Here is a 22,940-nt window from a genome sequence, read left to right as displayed (position 1 = left end):
CCCTCTTGATTCATACTGTTAATCCTAGCCCAACCCCATCAACCATCACTGAATGTATTAGCTTTAATTATTTCTTGAAGGTCTATTGAAAGACAGGTTCTCATAAGATAAGGTGAATAGCAACATATTGCAATGAAGATACTCAAGTCACAAATAGGCCAAATGAGATAGCCATTAATCTTCTCTGAAGAATATTAGTGAAGCATTTGTGGTTTTAAAACAGGATAATAGGTTTCATCATCATCTTCCTCATGCTAATTCACAAATGATAACACTTATTAAATTCAGGTTACCACAACAGAATTTGAAATCACAACTTTGACTGTTAGAATAATCAACAATAATAAGTTACCAGAGGGTGGCTTATGGTAATGTCGCAAGAATAGCAACCCAAAAGCTCAAGCTAATGATTTGGGGACATGGGCTCAAATCCCCCCATAGTAGCTGGTGGAATTAACATTCAATTAATAAATCCATTCTCAATGATAATGACCATGAAACTATCATCAATGTTGCGAAAACCCATCTGGTTTACTCATGTCCTTTAGGGGAGGAAATCTGCAGATCTTACCTGGTCTGCCCTATATGAATCACAGCAATGTGGTTAACTATTAACTTCCCACTGAAATGGCCTAGCAAGGTATAAAATTCAAAGTCATACAGGGACAGCAACTAATACTGGTCCTATGAGCATGGCCACATCCCAAATAAAGAATTAAGAACACTGGACTACCATATTTGTCTACTTTATCATCATTAACATTTGTTGATTCTGGTTTCAACAGCAAGGCGCAAGAAATGTTTGCAAGGTTGTTCTAGTTACCCTATGATATGACACTGCTGCAGTTCCCAGTCAGAACAATTTCACACTGCAAGCTACCTACCTGAAAAAGAACAGCACCCTATAATATCCTCATCTAGTTTCAATATTTCTAAGAACTGTCTTTAATTTCGTTCTTATTCATTTAGCTGGTGTTGTATTACCTATTGGCATGTTTCTGTGAAGGCTGCCGAGTTTTAGTGCATGTGCGTACTAGGAAGAGGGAAGCCACGAAACAAAATGACATACAAAATTCTTGGGTTGGCACAGCTAACAATCAAATTTATTATTTTGTAAATAATTATTGGATAAACACTGTAATTGTTTTAAAACATCATGTTCCCAAGAAGATTATTTTTCCTCGAAGATTTTTCTCCTTTTTCTATAATTTATTCTCTTTTTCTCATCATCGGTCAGTATGAAAACATGGAGTTACATGTGCAGCTGTTCCCAAGCTACTGTTAATGTCAATGTGACTAAACTAGTCTTCAGAAAGCTGCTGTTCACCATGATCCTTACGAGGAGCAGAGTGCAATGTTACCTAATCCACACTCTTTTTCTCATTCTATGCTTCAAAATACAAGTACACCCCCAGATTCACAACATTTTGCTAAGCTGGGCTACCTTCATGAATTTGCATTTATTTTCTGAAATACATCATAACCATTGTTTTGTTCTACTGTTTTTGAGTATTGTGTTACATATCAGATAGGCATTGGAGAGAAGCAGCATGTTCTTGAACTGACCCAGAAATACAAGAGATGAGATGATTTCAGGTAACACGCATTTTGGATGTGTCCAAACCGGGGATAGGAGGATTTGGGACTGTAGTGTGGGCTCTAGAATTTGGGGGTGTCAGGCATTGGTCAAAGCTGCAATGGAATCAACTTTAAAAATATAACAAAATCTTACCTTCGTCTCCCAGGCTGACCCGACTCATTATCACTTCCTCCAGAAGGAGTCCGTCGTTTAGGATGAGGGAATTTTGGTGATTTGTTGCGTTCACTTGGAGAAATGTATAATCCGCTGCAAACAAAAATTCAGTATGCGATTAGATAATTAACTCTAATTATCTAATTATTGAAAAGGTGCATTCGGTATGTTAGCAACTCTGGCAATTTGCATGCTGATGTTTTTCTTGGTACAAATGATTGGAAATGAGTCAGATTGAACCAAAAGACTTGGAGTATTTTGTTTTTTGGGGAAAGGGAGAAGAGGATATGATAAACTGAAATTTTACTTGCAAGTCCAATCTGGAACCAGTGAGTCAGCAAGTTGTGCTAAAACTATACATTGAGATATCCTCTACAGTTGTGGAGGCAAAACTGCTCTGTGTTAGCTATGGGGGCAGATACGTCTGTACTGGGGGCACCAGGCTGATCTTAGGGTGGGGTATCAGAGCTGTGGCTGTTGGGGTTAGATTAAGTTGTATGTGTTGTGATGCTAGCCAGTACCACTTGTGGTTGGTCAGTTTGGTGCCATCCTCCCCTTTTCTTGACTGGGTCTAAGGGCCAACTTGGTTTATGGTAGCAGTGGAAATCCACCAGTGAGTATTTTTCTAATTCAACCTGTTCAGAGATGTTATTACACACCTTTGGAGCAGATGGGACTTCAACCAGGCCTCCTGATCCAGGTTAGGGACACTACCATTGCACCATAACTAATGAGCTTCTCAATGAGAAGAAGCTCTTGTTTTAAATAAGATGTAGTTTATTGCATGAAAGCAATTTGCATTCATAGGTTAGGCGTTGTTATAAAGACTATTACCACTCAGAGCGGTAAGGGCGTGCCTGCCAATGTAGTTAACACAGCCACATTAGGGAGATTTAAACAATCCTTGGATAAGCAAATGGATGATAATGGGATCGTGTAGGGGTATGGGCTTAGATTAGTTCACAGGTTGGTGCAACATCGAGGGCCGAAAGGCCTGTTCTGCCCTGTATTGTTCTATGTTCTATGTTCTATGTTCTATGATGGGCACCTAGAATAATGGTCTGTCATCTTGTGATGCTAAAATGTTTTGCTTACCCTAGTTCTTATGACATCATCAAACTGGATGGAGCTTAATGCTGTTTCCAACATTAACACTTTCAGAACCATTACCTTATTTGACCATGAGATATCAGCAATGAGATGGAGGAATGTGGGGGCCTCAAGGGGCATTTGAGATTGAGAAGAAATGTTGGATGCTTTGTGGGAGGAAGAAAAGAGCCCTTGGGAGGGATTCAAAGGCCTTCAGAGGAATCAGAGACTTGGAAATGGTTAAAGGTCTCAGTGGAAAGGAGTCAGAGGCCTTAGGGTAAAATCAGAAGCTTTGGTAAGTGAGTGTAAGAGGGTTTGTGGGTATCTTCATTAGGATCAGGATACATGAGCCCAGGGGTTCCTCAGGCAGATGCTGAATCTAGCAGGGAGGTGTAAAAGCACTCATTGCAAGTATCAACCAGATTTTCACCTCAGTCTAGCTCCCAGGTTTCTCAAGCCTGAAGAGAGCAGGCCAACATCAGAAAAATTCAATAAGTTGACAAACAATGAAGCTCACAACCTCACCATCATATGCCATGTATTGATCTGCCCCTTCCTAACATAGAGTCATAGAGATGTACAGCATGGAAACAGACCCTTCGGTCCAACCCGTCCTTGCAGACCAGATATCTCAACCCAATCTAGTCCCACATGCCAGCGCCCGGCCCATATCCCTCCAAACCCTTCCTATTCATATATCCATCCAAATGCCTCTTAAATGTTGCAATTGTACCAGCCTCCACCACATCCTCTGGCAGCTCATTCCATACACGTACCACCCTCTGCGTGAAAAAGTTGCCCCTTAGGTCTCTGTTATATCTTTCCCCTCTCACCCTAAACCTATGCCGTCTACTTCTGGACTCCCCGACCCCAGGGAAAAGACTTTGCCTATTTATCCTATCCATGCCCCTCATAATTTTGAAAACCTCTATAAGGTCACCCCTCAGCCTCCGACGCTGGCAACATCCTTGTAAATCTTTTCTGAACCCTTTCAAGTTTCACAACATCTTGGACACTTGCCACCTTTCAACCTCCATTAAAGTCACAAATAGCTGGGTTGAGGTCAGAAATCCAAGGAGTATAAATTCTCTCCCATATCTGTCTCCCATCCACTGCTTCACCCTCTCCCCCCATTCTACCTCCCAACTTGTTTTGCCCCTAGGTTTGTCTATAAAGGATCTAAATGGAAAAGTATGTATACAAGAATTCAATATTATTTCTCTTAAAGAAGGCATTCATCCTGAAAATTTGAAACAAGAAACTGCTATTGTGCCAAATACAATTCAAAGCCACAAAATATCAGAAGTAATGCTTTCAAATCATTTAAGTGATTTGGTGACTATTTAAGAGAACAACTGGTAATTTCAAATACGATTTGATTTCTAATGTTGATTCCTACCCTTGGGGACCATTTTCTTTCCATGGTGCACTGGGTTTGGTTTGTGTGTCTGGACTACTATCCTGTTTGGTTACCTTGGAGCTAAGAAGAAGATAACAAGTTTCAATTTTCAGAACAATTAAATTCCACAGTGATACATACACTAGATATAGTGAAGTGTTCACCTGATAAAGGAGCAGAGCTCTGAAAGCTTGTGATTTCAACTAAACTTGTTGGCCTATTTCCTGGTGTCATGTGACTTCTGACTACTATAAAAGGTAATGTATAAAAATGATTGTCACACAAATGCACAGATGCTGATTGACTTTCTACACATTTGATTCCTATATCAGTAGAAATATCACTGAAGCCCATTCACATTTTAACACGGACCCCATTTATATTGTATGACAAAGAATCTGTTACTCCCATAGGTTTCTGAATAAGGATTAATCCATACAGGCAATTGCAGTCTCAGTGATCCAACCAATGTTGAGTTCTCATACAACAACATCAGCACAGATTATCTGGTTGTAATCACATTGCTGTTTGTGGTACTTTGCTGTGCAGAATTTGGCTGATACTTTCTCACATCATAAAAGCCACTGCCATCAAAACATACTTCATTAGATGTAATGTTCTTTAGAAAAAACACTACTATAAATATAGGTTAATATTTTAACTATTCCAACGTTCTCCTGACCTTCTGCTTCTGACCTTCCACCATTTATAAACACAAGTTCACCCAAAGATCTGCTGCCTGCATACAAACTCACACTAGATCCTGCTGACTAGTTACACTCCCTCCAGTCTGGAAACAGCCCAATTTTAAAATTCTCATGCTTGTTTTCAAATCCTTCATGACCTTGTTTATCTCTATCTCAGTAATTGCCTCAAGTCCTATAATTCACAGATGTCTCTCATTTCCTCAAATTTCACCCTCTTGAGTACAGGGTATCTCTAATTTTAGCTGGTCCACAGTTGGCAATCATAGCTGCCTGGAATTATCTTCCTAAGCCCCCCCACTTCTCTGTCTTTCTTTTTCCTTATTTAAGATGCTCCTTAAAATCTGTCTCTCATCTGCCCTAATATCTCCTTAAGTGATCTGGTGTCAATGTTTTTGATAACACGCCTGTGATAAACACTGTATGTTTTACAATGTTTGAGGTGCTATATAAATGCAAGTTGTTGTTTTTATTCTGTTCCCATTTGATGCTATTATTAAAACAGGAAATTAGGGTCAAAGCTCAGCATTAGCACAGCATTAGCACACTTTAGTTTTAGGCTATTTAAAGAAAATGTAATATCAGAATTATTTCAGGTTAAAGATTTTCTCTATGGTACTCCATTCATTTGTTTCATTGTTTAGTGGATGAACTACATTGAGTTATAACCACATTTTTGCATATTTGCATATCAGTACTGCTTTCAGTAAAGGTGGTCAAATAGATTGCATTTTAAATTAATGTAGGAGCTTGTACGTAACAGCACAAAGCCACTCAGGTAATCAGAAAAGAAAGTATTTACAGGATTACTCACAGGACAGGAAGTATTGTAAGGCAGCGGAAATTATCCTTAAGAGACTGCAAGGACCAAAGATTTTATAAATGTCATCTTAGCTCCATCCTTACAAAAGATTCTAACCAGTACCGTTAGTCAAAATATACAGGACTGGACTAACATAATTTTACTAGGATTGTTCAGTACACATCCGTATAAATGAAGCTCAAACTTTGTGGGTCACAGGAAGCATGACACTATATTTTTGTTCACCACAGCTTATCAAGCTAAACCCAATGTTACAGTCACAAGATATTATAAGATGGTTATGTTTTGGGACTGTGCTTTGAACTTAGGGTAAAAATCTAGAAATAAAAATCAGCAAGGAGTATCATGTGGTCTATACTGAATTATTGAAACACAATAAACCTGGATGGTATGGTCGTTAAAAATTAAAGAGAAGACTAAATTGTTTTATGAGGAAGAAAATACAAGGTGTTCACATTTATATAGCGTTAGGGGTGCCTGTGCTAACAACGGATAGATTATTATTTTTTAAAGTCACAGGAAGGTGATAAGAATATCAAGTTTTGTAAGCAGTTACAATTTAACTGTCAATTGAGTTTTAATATATAAGGTTTGGGAGTCTGAAGGATAGTTAGTCAGCATTTCTATCTAGATACAAGATCCTAGTGATTTTTGTTGCTATGGAGATGGACTTTGAGATGGGAAAGGTCCTTAGAAGCCAACAAGCCACTCACCAGATTGGAATACAAGCTTTTTTTGATCAATATTATGAAACTCCATCTCCATCTTGTCTGACTACTATATAATCAGGAATGCTGAGCTACCAGCCCTTTCAGCCAAGTCTAGGTCATAGAAACAGAGAAAATTGCAAAGTAGGAGCAGGTGTATGCCATTTAGCCCTTCAAGCCTGCTTCATCTATCAATACAATCATGGCTGAGCATATAACTCAATAACCAGTTCCCACTTTCTCCCCATACCCTTTGATCCCTTTAGCCCTAAGAATTATCTCTAACTACTTCTTGAAAATATTAGATATTTGGCCTTGAATACTTTTTGTGACAGAGAATTCTACAGGCTCAGCATTCTTTGCATGAAGAAATATTTCCTCTTCTCAATACTAAAGGGCCTACCCCATATCCTTAAACTGTGAACCCTGGTTCTGGACTCCCCAGTCATCAGGAACATTCTTCTTGCGTTTACCCTGTATAGTCTTTATAGGTTTGTATGAAAGCCCCCCCTTATTCTCCTAAATTTCTGTGAATATAGTCCTAATCAATCTCTTCATATGTCAGTCCATGCCATCCCAGGAATCAGTCTAGTAAACCTTTGTTGCACTCCGTCCATAGACACAACATCCTTCCTCATATGGGGGGGCCAAATCTGCATGCAATACTCCAGGTGTGGTCTCAACAAAGGCCTTGTACAAAAATAGCAAAATACCCCTTCTCCTGTACTCCAATCCTATTTCTATGAAGGCAAACATGTTATCAGCCTTCTTCACTACCTGATGCACCCGCATGCTTTGAGTAACTGGTGTACAAAGACACCTAGGTCTCATTGCAACTCCCTTTCCCCAATCTGTCTGCATTTACATAATAATCAACCTTCCGTTTTTTGTTTCATCTGCTATGCATTTACCAACTCAATCAACTTGGCCAAATCACACTATGACATCTCTGCATCCTCCTCAGAGTTCACTCTCTCACCAAGCTTTGTGTTCGATGTCTACAAACTTGGAGATATTATATTTAGTTACCTCATCCAAATCATTATATATATTGTGCTAACTGGGGTCCAAGCACTGATCCCTGCAGTATCCCATTAGTCACTGCCTTCCACTCAGAAAAAGACCTGTTTAATCCTATTTTTTGTTTCTTGTTTGCCAACCAGTTCTCTACCATGACAGTACACTACCCTCAATTGAATGTGCTTTAATATTACATACTAATTTCTTATTTGACACTTTATTGAAAGCCTTCTTAAAGTTCAAGTTAACCATATCCACTGTGTCCCCCTCATCAAATTACTAGTCACATTCTCAAAGAATTCCAGTAGCTTTGTCAACGTGATTTCTCTTTTGTCAATTTATACTGACTCTGCCCAATCCTGTCACTGTTCTCCAAATGCTCTACAATTAAATGTTTATAATGGACACTAGCATTTTCCCTACTCTGATGTCAGCCTTACCAGTCTATAATCTCTATTTTATATAGAACATAGAACAGTACAGCACAGTACAGGGCCTTCAGCCCGCGATGTTGTGTCGACTGCTTACCCTACTCTAAGATCAAATTAACCTACATACCCTTCATTTTACTATCATACGTGTGCCTACCCAAGAGTTGCTTAAGTGTCCTTAATGTATCTGACTCTACTATCATCGCTGGCAGTGCATTCCACACACCCACCACTCTCTGTGTAAAGAATTCACCTCGGACATCTCTCCTAAACCTTCCTCCAATCACCTTAAAATTACGCCCCCTTGTGATAGCCATTTCTGCCCTGGGAAAAAGTCTCTCGCTATTCACTCTGTCTATGGCTCTCATCATCTCATACACCTCTATCAAGTCACCTCTCATCCTTCTTCACTCCAATGAGAAAAGCCCTAGCTCCCTCAACCTTTCTTCACAAGACATGTCCTCCAATCCAGGCAGCATCCTGGTAAATCTCCTCTGGACCCTCTATCCACCACCTATACAGTGTTCAATCTGTCAACTAATTTGGTACAAGTGTGATATTTAATTTGTCATACAAAAGAAAATTTAATGAAGTGATTGATTACTAGAATATAATAGTGTCTTTGGAATTGCATCAATTTTGTACCATGACTCCGAAGGAATCTTGTATGCAAGAAGAGACTCTCTTTATTTTTGAAGTTGATAGAATTGACATGTTACACATAACTTGATTAATGGATTGATGTTTGTATTTATGCTGGGCTAAAATTATGTTCAAGCACTAATTTCCTGGCTTTCTCTTACCTACAGAACCTGTATGCATATGGTTTAGCATGTCTTCACATAGTTGTGGAATTATGACTTGTTTTTGGATTTTAAGATCACATTCCTAGAGAGACTAAATTCCTCTCTGAATGACCAAAAAGAACATGCTTGCCTTCAGATTTGTTGGAAGTATTTAGTTCTCCCACTAATGACGATCTTTTTCAGCTGTTACAGCTAGTTGTCAACTGACATAACTGGCTGCATTAGCTTTGCATGGCAGTAACTGAGATTGATGTTAAGACTGTCTTCTAACAGAGATTCAATAATGTCCACTTGTGGAAATATCATTGTTCTTTGTCTGATTTGGAAGTTGCCTCAGAGCATCAGTATTAGTAATTTGGGAACATGGTTTGTATAATGTTGCTACACTGCAGCTTTGCATCTGTACAGAGTCATTGGCATTGTGGATTTGTACTTGTGAAAAGTTTTTGAGAGATATTTCTAGTGGTTTGTGTTTGATATGAACAATGAAATACTTGTTGGGTAAGTATATATCTAGCTATCTTATTCTGAAAACTAGAGCAAAAGTGTCTTTCTCAATGTTGGAGTATTTTTTTCTAAATTGTTGTAAGGGGACTTAGGCCACTTTTGGAATATTGTGTGCAATTCTGGTCTCCCTCCCATAGGAAACTTGAGAAGGTTCAGAAAAGATTTACAAGGATGTTGCCAGGTTGGAGGGTTTGAGCTATATGGAGTCGCTGAATAGGCTGGGGCTATTTTCCCTGAAGCGTCGGAGGCTTAGGGGTGACCTTATATAGGTTTATAAAATCATGAGGGATATGCATAGGGTAAATAGACAGGTCTTTTCCCTGGGGTGGGGGAGTCCAGAATTAGAGGGCATAGATTTAAGGTGAGAGGCAAAAAAATTAAAAGGGACCTAAGAGGAAAAGTTTTCATGCAAAGGGTGGTATATGTATGGAATTAGCTGCCAGAGGACGTGATGGAGGCTGGGACAATTACAATACTTAAAAGGTATCTGAATGGAAATAGGAAGGGTTTAGAGGGATATGGGCCAAGTGCTGGCAAATGGTACTAGATTAATTTAGGATAATGTGGTCAACATGGACGAGTTGGACCAAGAGGTCTGTTTCCATGCTGTACATCTGTATGACTCTATGACTCTAACTTCAGAACCAAACCAATGGCTTGTCATCCTGCAATTGACGCACTCCAATGTGTTTGTGAGATGCATTTATATCCAATGTGGTAAAATTTGAGGGATCATTAAAGTGAAGAATACACTGGATGGATGATAAAAAATTTTTGAGAGACTAAAAAAGTGTTGGTGATCTTACTGTCACAAAAGTCATTGATTTTTTTTAAAAATGGCCTGTTCCTGTGCACTCTGGCTCAATGCTTTCTTCTTATCTAACCTACTTCATCTGTAGGCTACAGTTCAAATGACTCTGCACGTGCAATGCCACAGAATATCAACTAATAGGCAATGTGAAGTCTTTGCCGAGCTCTGTTGAGTTCACTAGCCTGTTTACAGAAAAGCAAAACCAAAAAAGTCTTCCTGATTTTTCAGGTTATTCTGTAACCATCACTCTGGCACCAAGTGTATTTAGATGCCATCAAATAGGAAGACTCAATCAGGAAGACTGGACGCTAAGTCAGTCCCATTGTAAATGATTAATCTTGGCACTCCAGCTGAAATATGCGCTCAAAGACTCACTTTGATTGATGTTCTGCAACTGCTGAAAGTAATACTATATATCTTCCGATTACTGAATTTGTGTTGGAGTGGTTTTATTCTTCATTTAATTTACTACATTGGGCTGAGGGCATGATTTCATGTAGAAACTTCAAAGAATAATTTGTATCCTTAATTCTTAAATTTAATCTGGATGGATTCTGTTTCAACTTCACTATTATCCCATATATAGTCTGTTTGCTTCCAGGCAGCAGCATCCTTCAGCCAGGAGCAGGGACAGTCTGGCCCAGATTGACTATCACTCACATTTCAGTCAGAGATGCCTGGAGAACATTCACAGCAATGTACAGTGATTGTTAAGTGCTTCTTTCCTTTCAGCACCAAATGAATCATCTAATCCAGTAGGCTGTCTGACAGCTTCAAAAACTTGTTTCCAGAAATAATTGATGGTCTTGAAAAATGGCTCAAGCCTTATGAAAAGAGAAATAAAATCTATTCACTAAATAAAGGTAAATTGTGAGTACCATTGTGTCTTAAGTTCAACATGTGAATGCGATATTTAAAAGTAACTGGAACGTAGTAGCATCAGCCTATGGTCAGTGATAGCATACTCACCTATGAGTCATAAATTATGGGACTAAGTACCACTCCAATCATCCTCATCTGGATTAAATGGTACTTGCCTATTTGCTCATATAACAGTCAATTTTTACAGACCAATGCTTATGCTAAAGTTCGCCCAATTAATGTAGTCCAATTAATTGGTAATACTTTCAAAGATTTGATGCGTCTTCTTGACTTTGGCCTAATGTGTAATCTAAAATGGCTATTACAATGGAATAAAACAAAAACCACCAACACTAAAACATTTGCCTATGTATTTTATAATATTAAACTATATCCTTTCCATCCATACTAATTATCTGACATCTATTTATTTTATAATATTACAAACTACATAGATTTTTTTAGTATTGAAACAGCTGTCATTACAAACTGTGTGGCAGCACATTGGCCTAAATAGGATATTGGCTGGGAAATTGAAGGCTGAGTTCTTGGCAAGAGAGGGATGTTCACAACTTATTATGACTCAGATTTAGAATTAGATACAAATCAACCATTTCCAATAACACTACTGTAAGAAGTCATACTCATTTCTGTCAAAGAAGGAGACCATTCAGCCCATTAAGTTATTTTGACTGTCCATACAGAAATCCAATCAGTCCCATTTCTCCCTGCTATCCCACAGGTTTACTTCCTTCAAAGTCCATCCAATTTTTCTTTGAAATTGTGGATCATTTCAGTTTCAGCAGATTCATGCGCAGTCTGTTCCAGGTCATTACCACTCGCTGCATTAAGTAAAGTTCTTCCTCACATTTCCACATGCCTAAAACCTTACACTTATGTCTTCTTGTCTATGTACTACGAGACAAAGGAAGTGCTTTTTCTTTCTCTACCTGATATAAACCTATGCTAATTCTGCATTCCACTTTTAATAATCCCTTCAATCTCCTTTGCACAAAGGAGAAATGTTGTTATAATTTCATTGATTCCAGAAACAACCTGGGGACAGAAGAATACATCAATCCCTAATAGCTAGTGACAACAGTGATCGAAGTTAAAAATCGCACAACATCAGGTTATAGTCCAACAGGCTTATTTGGAAGCACTAGCTTTTGGAGAGCTGCTCCTTCATCAGGCGCTCCAAAAGCTAGTGCTTCCAAATAAACCTATTGGGCTATAACATGGTGTTGTGTGATTTTTAACTTTGTCCACCCCAGTCTAACACAGGCACCTCTACATAGCAGTGATTGAATCATGGTGCTGGGCTTGGTGGTGGTGGTGGGGGGAATGTTGTGTTGCTGTGCCTGGATCAGGAGGGGTGGGGAGGGGGTAGCACTGCTGTGCTCAGGTTGAAAATGGTGGAATCTTTTGTGTTTGGGTCAGGGACGAGTGCATTGTGGACATGTTGAGGGTAAATCTGCTGTGCGTGAGTCAGAAGGTGGGACTGCTGTGCTCAGGTTGAAGGGACAGGAGCTGTTGTGTTTTGCTCTACATTGCTTGGGTCTGGGTGGGCATGTTCTGGCAGGGGTAGCAGGGAGGTGCTTGGTCCCGGGAAGGTGACAGTGCAAGGGCACCATCCTTGCTTCCTCGTTCTACCTGGCATTGCCTCCCTCTGCCTTTGTCTCAATCCTTAATTCCAGCTTGCCCAACCCCCACTTAAGACAATAAAACATAGGCAATTCGTTAATCACTCACTAACTAATATGATTGTCCATTTAGGAAATTCCTTTTCACTGGTCAATATCTATTCCACTACTCAATGAGATCATGGCTGATCTGATAATCCTCAATTCCCATATTCTTTGATGCCCTCACAGATTAAAAATTTGTCAATCTCAACCTTAACAACATTGCCCCGACAGCCCTCTCTAGTAAAGAATTCCACAGATTTAATATCCTCTGAGAGAAGAAATTCTTCCTCATCTCTGTCCTAACTGGGTGACTCCTTACTCTAAGGCAATGCCGTCTGGTCTTGAACTATGGGCGGCACGGTGGCACTACTACCTCACAGCGCCAGAGACCCGGGTTCAATTCCCGCCTCAGGCGACTGACTGTGTGGAGTTTGCACGTTCTCCCCGTGTCTGCGTGGGTTTCCTCCGGGTGCTCCGGTTTCCTCCCACAGTCTAAAGATGTGCAGGTCAGGTGAATTGGCCATGCTAAATTGCCCGTAGTGTTAGGTAAGGGGTAAATGTAGGGGTATGGGTGGGTTGCGCTTCGGCGGGTTGGTGTGGACTTGTTGGGCTGAAGGGCCTGTTTCCACACTGTAAGTAATCTAATCTAATTCCCCATAAGGGGTAACAACCTCTCAGTACCTACCCTGTCAAGTCCCCTAAGAATGTTATATGTTTCAATAAGGTCACCTCTCATTCTTCTAAACTCCAATGCATACAGGCCCAAATGATTCAACTTCATAAGAAAATCTCTCCAAACCAGGAACAATGCAAATGGAGCATGTGTAGAACAAGCTGCCAGAGGAAGTTGTGGAGGTGAGTACAATTACAACATTTAAAAGGCGTCTTGGTGAGTATATGAATAGGAAGGGTTTAGAAAGGTATGGGCCAAAAGCTGGCAAACGGGACGAGGTCAGTTTGGGATGTCTGGTCAGCATGAATGAATTTGGACTGAAGGGTCTGTTTCTGTGCCGAATGACTCTATGGCTTTATAACCTTGTGAATATTTGCTGGACTGCCTCCAATGATGGTATATCTTTCCTTATGTAAGATGACCAAAACTACTTGTAGTATTCTAGCTGTGGTCTAATTAGTCACTTGTACAGTTATTGAATGTCTTCCCAATTTTTATATTCCATATTCTTTGAAATAAATGCCAACATTTCATTTGTCTTCCCTATTACCTGCTGAACTTGTGTCCTAGCCTTTTGTGATTTACGCAGGAGGACGACCAAATTCCTCTGTCATGTAGCTTTCAGCGATCTTCCTCTATTTATACTCAGCTCTTCTATTCTTCCTGCCAAAGTGCGTAACCGCACATTTTATTATATACAAATCTGCCAGGTTTTTGCCAATTCACTTAATCTGTCTATATTCCTCCACAAACTCTTTATATCATTTTCATGAAAGCCTTCCCCACCTATTTTTGTGTCATCCATACACTTGGGTATAGTATATTCCCTTTCCTTATCCCACATCTCTATCTGCTGTTAGCTAGCCAATTCTCTATCCATTTCAATATACTACCTCCAACACCATGGACTATAATCTTCTAAGTAGTTTATCAAATGACTTCTGGAATTCAAATATATTACACCCACTGCCTCTTCTATACTATCCTGCCTGTTACTTCCTCAAGATATTCTAGTAATGGCCGTAGGCATGATTTTTCCTTCATGAGGCCATGCTGAATTTGTTTGATCATATTCTGTATTTCTAAATGGGCGGCACGGTGGCCCAGTGGTTAGCACTGCTGCCTCACAGCGCCTGTAGACCCGGGTTCAATTCCCGACTCAGGCGACTGACTGTGTGGAGTTTGCACGTTCTCCCCGTGTCTGCGTGGGTTTCCTCCGGGTGCTCCGGTTTCCTCCCACAGTCCAAAGATGTGCGGGTCAGGTGAATTGGCCATGCTAAATTGCCCGTAGTGTTAGGTTTAAGGGGTAAATGTAGGGGTATGGGTGGGTTGCGCTTCGGCGGGTCGGTGTGGACTTGTTGGGCCGAAGGGCCTGTTTCCACACTGTAAGTAATCTAATCTAATCTAATCTAATCTAAATGCTCTGTTACATCCATTCAAGTAAACACAAACACTTTCCTGAAAACAAACATGAAGCTATACCCTATTAATACCTGTACATTGTCTCCTTCCCTTTTTGAATAAGATGTTACACTGCCAGTTTTCCAGGACTTTTCCAGAATCTAAGGATTCTTGAAACATTACTACCAGTGCAACTACCATCTCAGTAGCTACTTCCTTCAATATCTGGAATGCATCCCCTCAGGTCCTGGGGACTCAGTCTTTAGCCCTATAAGTTTGCTAACACTTTTTCTCTATTGATAGTTATCCTATGTATTTCCACTCCCTGTTTTGCCTTCTAATCACTCAGTAATTTTGGAATGCTATTTGTATCTTCTACTGCGAAAACTGTTGCAAAGTATTTATTCAGATTCTCTGCCATTTCAGGGTGCCCCACTATTGTTTCCCCAGACCTACTCTCTTACAGACCTATATTCACTTTAATCTCTGTCTTCTTTTTAATGTATTTAAAGAACCTCTTCCTGACTTTTTTGCTATTACCCATAAACTTGGCCTCAAAATTTGCCTTTTCCCTCTTTATTATTTTTTGGTCACGGTTTATTTATTTAAAAAAAAGCTTCTCCAATCCTTTGTCTTACCACTAATCTTTCGTACAGTGTATTTCTTTCCCCTTCAGTCCTTAACTTCCTTAGTTAACCATGTTTAGCTTATCTCCTTCTTAGAAACCTTCTCTCTCACTGGAATATATCTTTGTTGTGAGCCGCAAACTATTTTCTTAAATGTCTGCCATTGTTCTTCAAATGGTTTTGCTGCTAAACTCTTTTCCCATTTTACTCCTTCTAGCCCAGCCTTTATTATCTAGTAATTCCCCTTATTTAATTTTATTTTAGTACAGTTGTTTCTGACTCAGATTTCTCCCCCTCAAATTGAATGCTAACTTCTACCATATTATGGTCACTATTGTCTGGGGATCTTTTACTCTGAGCTAATTTATTAAACCTGCCTTATTTCACACTGCCAAATCTAAAATAGCCTGCTCCTTGGTTGGATCCATAGTCTATTGTTCGAGGAAACTGTCCTGAATACATGCTATTAATTCTTCCACAAACCAATCCGACTTTTTGAATCTGCATGAAGATTAAAGTCACCTATGATTAATGCAATGCCTTTTTTACATAATTGCATCATTTCCTGATTTATTCTCTGTCCCACAGAATAGCTCCTCTAAGAGGGCTTATAGAATGCTCCTGCCAATGTCTTCTAGCCCTTGTTACTTCTTAACTCTGCCCATATGGATTCCACATCTTCTGAACTAAGATCATCTCTTGCTATTGTACCTATTGCATCCTGTACTAACAAAGCCACCCCACCACCCTTTGCCAGAGCTTTTGAAAAGTCATATACCCCTGAATGTTTAATTCCAGGCTTTGATCTCCTTGCCACCATGTCTCTGTAATGGCTGTAAGATCGTAACATTCGCCTCTATTTGTACCATTAATTTATGTTCTTCTAAACAACACATACTTCCAAGGAAATAGCCATTAATGTTGCCAGTTTTGTCATTTTCCAAGCCCTTGACCCCATGTACTGCTTTTTTTCTATATTTCAATCACTGTCATTTCTTGTCTCAACCTGGCTATGGTTATCCAAAGCCGCCCATTAATTCTGTCATATTCTATTGCTTTGTAAACTTATATTTCCACTTTTCCAAAACCTCCACCCCCCCCCTCCCCCAATTAGTTTGAAACGTCTCCACAGCCCTAGTTATTTGACTCACTAGCACACTGGTCCCACCATGGTTTAAACAAAGCCCATCCTACCAGTGTAGCATCCGTCTACCCCAGTACTGACAAAGTCATATTAGACTCAAAACATTATCTTTGTTTTTCTCTGCACAGTTGCTGCCAGAACCGCTGAGCTTCTCCAGCAATTTCTGTTTCTCTGCTGGCAGTACCCCATGAACTGAACCTCATTCCAGCCACAACTATCTTTGAAGCGTGCCTTTAACTCCCTGATTTTATTGACCCTACACAACCTTGCCTATAGCTCAGGGTGCAATCCAGAGATTATTACCTTGGAGGCTCTGCTTTCTAATTTGGCTCCTAACTGTTCAAATTCTTTCAGCAGAACCCCTTTTCTAGTCCTATCAATGTTGTTGTTACCTCCTCCCTCTCCAGGTTCTTCTCCAGCCCTGAGATGTTCTTAATACTGACACCAGGTAGGCAGCACACCCTTTGGGACTTCCACTGTCATTTGCACAGAACTGTATCTATTACCCTATTTCTACTGTCCCCTACCCCAACTTTATTTCTATTTCCTTCAGCTACTTGAATGACATGCTGTACCAAGGTACCATTGTCAGTTTACTCATTCTACCTGCAGTCCTTGTTCTCCCCTGCACAGCTTGCACAGACCTTGTAACTGTTAGACAATTGCAGGAGCTGAGGCTCCTTAGATGCATCTCCCTGGGTCTCCACAGCTGCCTCATCTGTAGTCACACCCTCTTCTCCCTGATCAACTTTGAACTCCTCAGTCTGAGGGGTATAATTGCACACTGGAGCTAAGTGTCCTGGTAATGGCAGGTCTATAACTCAGACTTCAGCTCCTCATCTTGGATCCAAAGTTCCTTGAGCAGCAACACTTACTACAGATTTGCTCTGAATCACCCTCATCTCCAGCAGCTTCCACATGCTACAGCAACAACACATCACCGGCCTGCATCACCTTGAATAAGTTCATTATTCTAGATTCCATGCTCTTTATACTCTACCATAATGCTATCTCTTAACTTTTAAAATAGACCAATATCAATCTTATACTTAACTAGCTATTTTAAAAGAGAAAAGAATAACATTGGAGACCTAAGCACAAACAAAAGACTTCATTTTTACTTTAAAAAGTAAAAATATTCACCAGTTCTACTAATCAATCAGCTTTTTTTCTTGCACTCGTATCATGCTACAGTATGTGATGTCAGTCCACTGCTGGTCTCACTGCAGGATGGCTTTTTGATCCCCACTTTAATCTTTTCCCACTCACCTCTCATTCTGGAATGTTTACTTTCTGCAGTAAAATTTAGTTAAAACACCTTCCACCCCCTTTGTGTAGAATTGTCACTTGAACCAAAATTCTTTGTCACTCACTCGGCCATCTAGTTTTGCTTCTTCCCTCCTGACTTTGATTGTCTCTTTCTACATTTCCTTGGACTACTCCTTTTGGAATTAAAACTATTTCTTTCTGCTGACTGTCATTCTGAACTCATACCAAAGGGCCCCATCTATTGGTCAGTGTAGGAACTTAGTAACTCCCTGCACTGACTAAGTTAGAACACTAGATGGAGACTATTCAATCCTAAAATATAGTTGAGAATATTTTTGTAAATTATTTTAAACACTATTATAGAGGGATCAGGATGTACTGTATTATATTTATTTAATAGTTACTGATGCACTTTCTTTTGCAGTTATTTCAGTTAGGAATACACAGTGACTGCAATGTTTTTCTTTCTAGGGTAGAAATTGTTCGAATGAACCTAATGCTGACTTTAATGCTGACTTTAACATTGATTTCTATGAGAACTTATGATTCATTTAAAATCGTTTCATTTTCTGGCTTTTTGAGGAATGCAACCACAACTTATGTGAGTAATTTGTACAGTATATAGACAGACTTGCACTTGGAAAATTTGAATATTTCTATGTTTATCCACTCAAACATTGGAGCTATGAGTAACACCCTTCAAGCTGGTACAGCTTTATATTATTTACACGTGATAAACCCATGAAGAAACCTGAAAAAAAGGAATACAACATTTGAGAAATGCCAATGCTAAATTGAAAAGCAAGTAAAGAAAATTTGAATTTAGAATTTCAATCTGAATCTGAATTTTGGATACAGATTTTTTAGAATTGTAGTTATGAAATAAGAGCTTTGTACAGATTTACCCAATAATCTTGAGTATAAGACAGGTTTACCTTTTCATTGGTGAAGGTGCAATAACTTTGGTGGTGCCATCATATTCCGTACGGTCTGTTTTGATATGACTAGGACTAACACTGTTTGGACCTGTGGTAACAATATCACATATCAAGATTTATACAAGTGCTAAATGATTAACTATTTAAGAAACAGATAAAATGGTTAATCATGAAATTACTTAATGATCAACTCATTTCAGATTAATTGATTTGTTCTGCAAAGTAACCTATCCTTTAGAGGAATAAAATAGATCAGAAAACAAAAATGAATTGAGACATAATTGTTTACTAGTTTCCTTTAAGTGAGTTCAAACCTTTATCTCATGGGAAAAGTAAGCATAAATCTCTGCCTACGCTATTTCCCACTGGCTCCTTATAAATTTTGAAAGCTGCAATCAAGACACTGCACTGTAAAAACTAAATGGTACAGCTATGACTTAAACCTAGGGAAGATAGAACTAATAATTTTGTTCTTCATCTCTAAAAACATTCAAATAAAGAATACCTATCAGATTAGTTCTCTTCTGTGATATTTCCAATAATCATGTGGGAATTAAATAGGAACATGGCACTTAGAAGTAGGTTTAGACCATTTGACCCTTCAAGTCGTTTTTGCATTTAATAAAGTCATAGCTGATCTGAATGTGATAATAACTCCACGTCACTGCCCCTTCCTCTACCCCATAACCCCTAAACCCCCTTGCCTTTCTAAAGTCTATCTAATTCAGCTCTTGAATCCACCAGCATCCACTGCTTTATGGAGAAGAGATTCCACAGATCCTCACAGATCCTCATTTCTGACTTAAAAGAGAGAACTCTCATTTTTAAGCAATGCTGTTTTATACAATATGTTTATTGGTCATCAACAAAGGTGGAAGCAAGTTATAGTAAATTTTACATGACCATAGCAAGCCATTAGTACATGTACAATGCATTTCTCTAAATATTCCTTTCCTCATGAAAATAGCAAAAAAATGCACAATACTTGTTATCTGGTCAACATATAAATAATCAACAAAGAAAATTATCATTAACAAAATTGTGACAAATCTAGTATGAAACAATATGAACTCATTCATTTTGACACAAAGAATAGAAAAGCAACATATTATTCAACTGGAGAGGGACTGTATAACTCTGGGAGACAGAGGCTTCTAGGTATCCTGGTACCTGAATTATATAAAGGTTGTTTCAGCAAGTCATTAAGGAAGCAAATTGAATGTTGTTTATTAGAAAGGAAGGGAATATATCAGTAAGAATTATTTGCTTTGGATGTATAGGGGAAGGATGAGACCACATCTTAAGTTTTATGTATAGTTTGCATTTTTTTATTTAAGAAAGGATATAATAGCATTGTATGCAGTAAAAAGAAAATTCACTTGATTCATTACAGGAGGAAAGGTTGGATAGATTGGGCCGATATTCATTGGAGTTTAGAAGAACTAGAAGTGATCTATTGAAGTATACACGATCCTTAAGGACAGAGTGAATGGTTAAAGCATGTTACCCCTTAGGAGAGATACTAGAACTAAAGGCACAGTTTAAAATTAAGGAGTCTCCCAGTGAGATGAAACTGAGGATAATTATTTTTCCTCTTTGAGAGTCATTGGTCTGTGGACTTTTCTTCACAGAGCAGTAAAGGCAGGGTCATTGAATATTTTTAAGGTTCACTTAAATAGATTTCTGATTGACAACAGAGTCATTGAGTATAAGGGTAGATAGACAAGAGTTGAGGCCACAGACGGATCTGTCATGATCTTCTCAAATGCTGGTCAGACTTTCACAGCCAACTGGCTGATAATACAGCCAGATTCAAGTAGTGGCATTTATGCCCTCTCCAGAATGATCAAAGATATAATACTGTAGCTTTGAATCAGAAAATTGCATGCACAGTTGTCACATGATCAACATTGTAAACCAACATAAGGGATTCCTGAACAGCTGTTGTCTGTCACAACTTCGATACATTTTTCGAGAGGCATTAGCAATTATCTTAATTATTAAAAGAGCAAACCTTTGACAAAACAACAGGGTGAAAATGCTCATGCACATCAATGCAAGAAAACAAAATAGGGCACAGGATTAATTCCAACCATTTTAAAGAAATGTCACAGCTACACCACCTGGGGGAAGCAAACAAATGCACTATTTAACCCCAGATAAATTTTTAAACTTATATATCACTGCTTATGCCCGAAACATCGATTCTCCTGTTCCCTGGATGCTGCCTGACCTGCTGCGTTTTTCCAGCAACACATTTCCAGCTCTGATCTCCAGCATCTGCAGATCTCACTTTCTCCCCATAATTATTAGATATAAGACAAGGGGATTAGAGAAAAATTGTCTTCAACCAGATTGTCTTCAATCTTAAATGTACTGTCTGGGACGGTAGTAGAGGTGAGTAACCTCATCACCTTTAAAAAGTACTTGGTTGAGCAGTTAAAATATCATCATGTTCAAGGCTATGGGCCTAGTGCTTGGCAGTGGGACTGGTGGAAATTTAGTGTAGCTCTGGCATGACAGAATTGATGACAGTATGAGTCTATCATTCTATCACCAATGTGTGGGTTCCTGTTAGTGTTACATTATCTGTCATGCACAGATTCCTTTTTATCATGCATCATAGATCATCCAATAGCTTTGCACCCCAGCAGTACAGGGACTTGCCGTCATGATTTTATATGCATTAACTTTTTAAGACTTGAAATTGAAGGAGGCACACAAACAAATTGCTAACATATATTCCCAGAATGTAAATTTCTATACTGGAAGCAAAAAAGATGAGGATTTACTTCAATCTTTTTCAGTAAAAGCACAAAAGAGAGACTATTACATTGTCGCAGTGTAACTTCTCAAATATTTTATACATAACCTACAGTACAATGCAATATTTTCCAAAGCTGTATAATCATTCAGAAATTAAGCCCAACAGTCCACCTATAATGGGAGAAAGTCAGGGCTGCAGATGCTGGGGATCAGAGTCGAGAGTGTGGTGCTGAAAAAGCACAGTAGGTTAGGCAGCATCCGAGGAGCAGGAGAATCATCATTTCGGGCATAAGCCCTTCATCAGGAATGAGGCTTGTGGGCCAGGGAGCTGAGAGATGCACCCCGGCCCACAAGCCTCATTCCTGATGAAGGCCTTCTGCCGAAATGTCGATTCTCCTGCTCCTCGGATGCTGCCTGACCTGCTGTGCATTTCTAGCACCACACTCTTCAGTCCACCTACAATGGTTTGAACAATATATTTTGGCCACCTCTAAATGTGGCCAGACAAAATAGTGGGAAAAAACCCCCTTTATGTATTCACAGTATGCTGAAACTAAACATCACAACCAATTCTGATGACCAGTGAATAAGTGTTGAAATGTAGTCACTAGAACATGACTAACTCACCTACCTGACTGCTGAGGATGAATTGTCCGTTTAGGGTACGTTTTACTGCGAGTTCTTTTCACATTCTGATCTGGCCGTGGAAGCTCAATGGATTGGTCTCGGTTTAGTTGAAATGCAGTCTTACCACTGCTCAGAAATAATTTATTAAAGTTTATTACTTTAAATATATATAGATTGTATGCATAACTATACTCATAGAAATTTGCTGTATATAAATTAATTAAATTAATAAACTGCTTATATCACCGAAGTTAGAATGGTCCCAAACATGATTGAAGGGATTCACTGTACTGTAGGGATTCAATGACTCTATAACAAGTGGTTAGGATTGTACCTGTGAAATGAATCAACTACCTTGGTTCTAGATGTGAAGACCAACTCCTTACTAAACAAAATCATAGTTTGCAGTTACTAACTGGAATAACACTAAAATGACACATCATGTATCAAATAATGGACTTGGATGTAAGTGTGCATGCCTGTAGATAAGCACTGAGAGAGTTCTCAGTTGGAAAGATCTGTCAAATTGGATGACCGCAGCACTCAATCTCAAAATCATATTCTGCAGCACTGCAAAAACAAATCTCATTCAAATTAAATCACATCCTTCAATAAGAACACAGTGTAAGCTTGTCAGATTTAAATTTATGTAAAAAATTTCTCCACAACCTTAAATTAATAAGCAATGTCATTATCAAGATTCACATTTTCACCACGTGTTTAACACATGAAAGATCCTTCAAATAACATGAAAGATAACAAAAGCAATGTGCCCTTTTCCAACAAGAAATTGTGGACGGCACGCTGGCACAGTGGTTAGCACTGCTGCCTCACAGCGCCAGAGACCCGGGTTCAATTCCCGCCTCAGGCGACTGACTGTGTGGAGTTTGCACGTTC

The 22,940-nt window shown here is 39.1% G+C and overlaps 1 protein-coding gene across 5 annotated transcripts in view; it reads right to left on the bottom strand.

Annotated features, from left to right (window-relative positions):
* The window catches only part of epb41l4a (erythrocyte membrane protein band 4.1 like 4A), a 303,990-nt gene that overhangs the window by 58,711 nt on the left and 222,339 nt on the right, over window positions 1-22,940 (bottom strand). For 4 of the 5 annotated variants that reach the window (XR_015760851.1, XR_015760853.1, XM_043710600.2 and 1 more), the window contains exons 13-16: window positions 22,048-22,169; window positions 18,648-18,738; window positions 4,242-4,322; window positions 1,733-1,846 (exon numbers count right to left, since the gene is read on the bottom strand). Coding sequence is in view for 2 of the 5 variants with exons in the window: in XM_043710600.2 (XP_043566535.2) it covers window positions 1,733-1,846; window positions 4,242-4,322; window positions 18,648-18,738; window positions 22,048-22,169 (408 nt within the window). In the remaining 3 variants the exon portion in view is untranslated. The remainder of the gene's footprint in view (window positions 1-1,732; window positions 1,847-4,241; window positions 4,323-18,647; window positions 18,739-22,047; window positions 22,170-22,940) is intronic. The other variant, XR_015760856.1, reaches the window with a different exon arrangement.

Source organism: Chiloscyllium plagiosum, unplaced genomic scaffold (assembly GCF_037043375.1).
Source record: "Chiloscyllium plagiosum isolate Xiang-an unplaced genomic scaffold, Cpla_swu_hap1 HiC_scaffold_2, whole genome shotgun sequence".
NCBI lineage: Eukaryota > Metazoa > Chordata > Chondrichthyes > Orectolobiformes > Hemiscylliidae > Chiloscyllium > Chiloscyllium plagiosum.
This window is presented reverse-complemented; position numbering and strand designations above follow the sequence as displayed.